The sequence below is a fragment of the Megalobrama amblycephala genome, linkage group LG5 (genome assembly GCF_018812025.1).
Source record: "Megalobrama amblycephala isolate DHTTF-2021 linkage group LG5, ASM1881202v1, whole genome shotgun sequence".
In the NCBI taxonomy this organism is placed as follows: domain Eukaryota; kingdom Metazoa; phylum Chordata; class Actinopteri; order Cypriniformes; family Xenocyprididae; genus Megalobrama; species Megalobrama amblycephala.
In genome coordinates, this window is record NC_063048.1 from 9,816,717 (window position 1) to 9,822,857 (window position 6,141).

At 36.0% G+C, this 6,141-nt stretch overlaps 1 protein-coding gene across 1 annotated transcript; it reads right to left on the bottom strand.

Moving 5' to 3' along the window:
* Positions 1-3,308: 3,308 nt before the first annotated feature.
* On the bottom strand, positions 3,309-6,135 carry LOC125268433 (101 kDa malaria antigen-like). Its single transcript, XM_048190625.1, has 2 exons — positions 5,155-6,135; positions 3,309-4,836 (listed from the first exon to the last, which is right to left on the bottom strand). Exon 1 carries the CDS (start codon positions 6,032-6,034, stop codon positions 5,195-5,197), a length of 840 nt encoding a protein of 279 aa, XP_048046582.1. The 5' UTR covers positions 6,035-6,135; the 3' UTR covers positions 3,309-4,836; positions 5,155-5,194.
* Between the last annotated feature and the right edge of the window lie 6 nt (positions 6,136-6,141).

Consider the following 6,141-nt stretch of genomic DNA (forward strand, 5'->3'; position numbering starts at 1 on the left):
TGGGGTGGACCCGGTCCATTCTTCTATCAGCTGTGTGCTTCAATTCCTTCAAGAAAAGCTTTCAGAAGGTTTAACTCATTCTACATTAAAAGTGTATGTTGCTGCTATCTCAGCCTATCATATCCCTATGGGTGGTGTCTCGGTAGGTCGAGACCCCTTAGTTGTTCGCTTCCTTCGTGGCGCTCTGAGGTTGAGGCCTTCAGTACGCCCAAAATCTCCGACCTGGACTTAGCCATTGTGTTACAAGGGTTGGCTGAGGCGCCCTTTGAACCTTTGGAGGAGGTGTCAGATAAAATGCTCACATTGAAGACTGTGTTTTTGCTGGCCATCTCATCCTTGAAAAGGATAGGTGACCTTCAAGCTCTTTCGGTTTTACCGTCATGTTTGGAGTTTGCACCAGGCATGGTTAAGGCCTTTCTACATACAAGGCCTGGTTACATACCTAAGGTCCCCACTAGGGTCCCAGGTCCTATTGTTTTGGAGGCTTTTTATCCCCCTCCGTTCTCTAATCCAGATCAGGAAAAATTTAATCTGTTGTGCCCTGTGAGGGCGTTGGACGCATATGTTCACAGAGCTGCCCCGTGGAGAAAGTCAGATCAACTGTTCGTATGTTACGGGTCCCCGAGTCGAGGGGGCCCAGCGTCTAAGCAAAGGATGAGTAAGTGGGTGGTTGAGGCCATCACTTTGTCTTATAAAGCCCTAGGGCACCCGTGTCCTTTGGATGTCAGGGCACACTCAACTCGAGGTATAACGAGTGTAACCCTTGTTCCCTGAGTAAGGGAACGAGACGCTACGTCACGTTGCCGTACTTCCAGCATGCCTGGAGCGCTTACTTCAGACATATCACAGAAGCTAGCGTTCTTTGTTTCCGGGCGTGCTTTATAGGTTCCGGTCCGCGACGTCGCCCGCCTCTGACGTCACGTTCTCTCATTGGTTGGATACAATAGTGCTTCACGAACACAAAAATGCAGAGGATTCCCATCACGTCACTGACGTAGCGTCTCGTTCCCTTACTCAGGGAACAAGGGTTACACTCGTAACCCAAGACGTTTTTCATTTCAGTTCATTTTGATGTTTTCATCACGGTTCCAGGGTTACAAGGTTCCATTCCATTTTTTTTATGATGCACATTGTGCAAATAAGCTTTAAACATTTTAAATACTACAACAACTGATCCATCAACAGAAAGTGCAGGCAGGATGTCTTAAGTTGACACGATTTTAGATCCGATAGCTTTTAGAGCTAATTTCAACCCACTTTATTTTCCTCAATCATTTAAAATATAATTGTTACACATTAATAAATCACATATGAAAGTAATTTTATTTGGAAGTGTTTGTACTTTTTATTAATTGTATAAACTATTTAGATCAAGAACTATTCAGAAACAGGTGCCAAGTTACCATTTAACTTAACTTAACTTAAAATAATAAGACAATGTTTTCTCTCAGGAACAACTAAACTGAGGTCATTTTCTATTACGGTCTTCAAAGAAAAATAAAAAAATAAAACAAAATTCGGTTTTCATTGTTTGAAGCAAAGATTAAAATATTGAATTTCCAATTCTTTATGTCATCTTGATGGAAATCACAATCTAATAAAGTAGTTTTTAATTTCTTAAACATGTCTTTATGCCTATTCTTGTCTTTTTTGATATCCACTTTTTTGGATCACTTGATTTTAAGTAAAATTTTATGTAAATAAATAAAAAAATGTAACTTCGGAATTAAGAAATGTATTAATGTAAATCAATCCATATGGTTGATAACATAGGTATTTGAGGTGTCCTTAAATGCCTGTTTATGTATGTTACACAATGCTGATGTAGCACATCAACAGCACATCCTGAGTAGGATAATATTTTTTTGTTGTTGTCTAAAACAGTTGTTCAACCACATAATTTTGTTGATTTAGGTGAAAGATAGTAATTCATGGTGCAGTCGGCTCATCATTTTTCTCTGTACTGCTTGCAACAATCGCAGCAACAGTGTCATGGATTGTTACTTGGATGCCGTTTACAAATATAGATTCCCTTCCAGAGTGAGGACTGACCACCGCGGTAGTGCTCTTAGAGGAAGAAGTACGCACAACCAGAGGATTGAAAGACTTTGGGTCGATCTGTGGCATGGGGTGTGAAATGGGTTCTATGAACTCTTCCTTTTTCTTGAGAGCGAGTGCATGAGATGGAGCGGGACACGGAAAATTAAGTATTTGAAATCATGTAATCATGCTTGATATGTTACACATATCTGAATGATCATTTGTGACGTTCTTGAGCTGAAAAAGCCAGCGAGTGAAACAGCCTAACATCCAACTCCGATAACAGAATGCAACAGAAATATAGTAATCATAGAGTTATGTGTGAGTGCTAAGCATGCTAATCACTTCCATACCAAATACTTTATACTAAAACAAACAGGTGTAGCAGAGACCCCCAGAGATAAATGTCTTGCACGCTGAGAATTATTGCTGCTCTATAATTGGCCAAAATGCAACGTTCGACTTTTCCGAGATCCTCTACTCTTCCCTGTGGAACCCGGAAGTTGGACCTCCGACCCTTACTGCGTTTTGAATTTTAGAATATTGAATTTGGTGTTTCAAATTTGTTATTCATGTTGAAAACTTGAAGCTGTATTCTTAAGAAGTGAATATTTGCAGTCTAAGAATTCAGAAATAAAAAATACGCTGTTTGAAAATACATATGTAGAAAATTATACCATAAAAAAAAATCAATTTTGTTAAATATCAAATGTCCAGGATTCAAGTTTAAAAAAATTCAAATTCAAATCTATATAAAATGCCACTCAATATTCAATTCTGTTAAATGAAACTTGTCAATAATTCGAATGTACGCAATTCAAATTTAGATAATTTTGTCATATTTCTAGCTCCATGGGACATGTGGTTTCATGTGGTTGCACAACAACAACAGGGTGTTGAAAAGGTAGTAGCCTATGCCAGTCATGTGCTAAGTGAATTCACTCACTCATTTTCATTCACTCCTTCAAGTGGACTATATTAGTGGAGTAATTTAGGGAATAGTGAATGAGGGTATAGGGGGCGATTTCGAACAAAGCAAGAGAGCGAAAGGCTGAATTTCATCTGCCAATTAGGAGCTGACAAATTACAGCCACATGAAGACTGATCGACTGAGAGACTTGTGTTTGTTAAAGGTACTATATGCACCCTGCAATCAAGGGGTGTGAAGGGGCAATTTTGATCACTAAATGCCTATTGATTTTAGTAAATATTAATATATAGTTGAAATTGTACACAGATTAAGAAAAGAAATAAAAACTTAGAAGTGGTTTGCTATAATAATCAACATTTATTTATTTATTTATTTTTAAGTTGCATTGATAAAAACTCTGACCAACATGTTATTAGAACAGAGCTAATTTATATGATTTACTAACACTTTACAATAAAGTTCCATTAGTTAACATTGGTTAATGCATAATCCAACAATGAGCAATAAATTTTTTTACAGTATTTATTTATCTTTGTTAATTCTAGTTCAAAAAATACAACTGTTCATTGTTAGTTCATGTTAGCTCAGATCCATTTTTTTCTATGATTTGTACTTTATATAATTTCTTGTTTGCAAATAAGAAAATCAATAAACAATCATGTACTTGACATATAAACAACCACAAAATCAAAAACATACATAAAACAGTAAATCAATAAATGGTAACAATGAAATAATGAAACAAAACAGTGAAAGTAAAATAGAAAAAAAAGCAAGCACCATAATTTCCCACTTTAAGCTAAACTATATTTAACATGACCATTATTTTATTTTTGTCTCACAACATGCTGCTTTTACTGTGGGTTACAGAAATGCAAAAAAAAAAAAAAAAAAATCCCCATTATTAAATAATATTAACTGATAAAACTTTAGATATTAAGAATATATTAGTAAAAGCTGAATTTAACATGAACTAAGATTGATAAATATTTTAGAATTATATTTCATTTTGAGTTCAAGTTAACTAATAGAGTTGATTAATGTTAAGAATTGGAACCTTATTGTAAAGTGTTACCATTTCATTTAAGAATAAATCGTGGCAAGAAGCAAAAATTAGAAAACAGAAGAGTCCATTATAAATCAAGAAGCAGAAGACAATATAAAACAATTACAGGTAAAGAAGAAATAAAGTAATTAAAAATAAAACTGCAAGCAGCGATGAACTGGCCTTCACACCGGTACCACCGCCACCCCATGGTCTTAGGAAAACAGTGAACAATAGGTAAATATAGGAGGATTATGTCCAAGTCATTTATATGTTAAGAGTTCCTGCTACCAGCTGGTGGCACTGTGACTATAATAATATTGGCATCTAGATGTGGTCAGACCGTCTTATCAAACATGTTAAATTTGCGGCAGATTGGACATTGCAAATTTAAGTTACACAACAGCTTCCTGTTTCATTGCATTATTAGCATGCGTTAGCGCTTAGATAAGTGCTGCTAGCATGTTTTAAAATGTTTCTAGCATGTTTAACACTCACTGTAATTTTAAAGTATGTTGCTAGGAGTGCATTACATATCGCCATGCATGTTCTAGCATGTTTCTAGCAGCTAAGTCTTGCAAGTATGTTTTAGCGTGTTTTTTTTTTTGTTTGTTTTGTTTTTTTTTTTAAGTAAAAATGTGATTCATTTTGGAGAATAATAATAATAATAAATTGTAATATTTGCATAGAGTGCTTGCCTAAATAGAAATCAACTATTATTTATTATTTAAGTAAAAAGAAGTACTACTAAAACCTAAATCATGGGGGGAATGCAGATGTTGACGGATGACAGGAAGGGTCTTGTCTTGTTTCATATTTTCTAAAAAGCAACAGAGAAAGCAAAACAGTTATTTAAATCCATAGATCTTAACCATTTTTAACAGACAAAGCTATCACAGACAATGTTGAAGTAAAATTAATATCAGATGACTTTTTAATATTACACAATTTAATTTCTGGATGTTTCTTCCGTGAAATATCTGAATCCATGACAATTTCAATCAAAGAAACAATGTCAAATAATTTTATGTAATACAATGTTTCTTAATAGCATAAAGAGCATGATGTCTAATCCAACCTATCATGACTAAAGAAGAACAAAGCTTCAATCTGAACTATATTATTATATGGTGCTTACCAATGTAAATCTAAAAAAATACATTTTTCAGTACATTTTATCAGTAGTATGATGCTTCTTCTTCTTCCTTTTCCTTTTTTTCTTCTTCCTTTTCCTTTTTTTCTTCTTCCTTAGTGAATCCAGCTTGAACAGACTCTTGAATCCTCTTGATTTCTTCTGGAGGAGCAGCGGGCAGAATGGCAAGCAACTCTTGATCGATCTTTTCTTGTCTTGCAGTGCTGTTCTTCTCAAACTCCTCTTTATTCTTCAAGACAAGTTTTATGATGCATTTTTGTGCCTCATCACATGAGTTCTGGAGCTGTTGTCGCTCACGCTCAAATTCTGGCCTATCTTTATCCATGACCATCAGTTTGCCCAGTGAACTGACACGGTCCATCAGGTACTTGCTGGAAACATCTGTGTATGTTCCAGAGATCATATGGACCAGACTAGCAATGTTACAGGCTTGGAACGCTTGAATGTACAGCAGATCTATTGAAAAGAGCTTTGCATTATAGGAGAGGTTTTGTACTTTCTCTGATGTTGAGGCAAAGTTTTTGAGAGTTTTGCTCAGGCTAGCTTTCACAATGTTGGAAACCATCTGAAAAAAGTGAACCATCTTCTCCCACTGCTCCTTCACTCTCCCCATGGCATCCATTCCTTTGACCAGCATATTTATGGTAGTTTTGAAGTCAATCTCCTTCAGTTCACAATTTCTCATAGTGACCAGGATTTCAGTTAGTTCCTTCTGGTTTTTCTCTAGGTTCTCCACACACTTCTGATAGTTCTCTCTTGACTTGTTCATCTGAGCTCGGGTCTGCTCTATGGCGAATCGTGCATTCTCTGAGGCCATCTGTGAAGGATTCATGTTCTCTAACTTGTTTCCTTCTTTATACATCATTGGTGGCTTTGGATAAATGGGCACAAAATTTGTTGCGGCTTTGCTACTGTTATCAAAATCACGGGCTAGCTTGATCAGACCCAAGACCTTGCCTATTATCTCAGTTT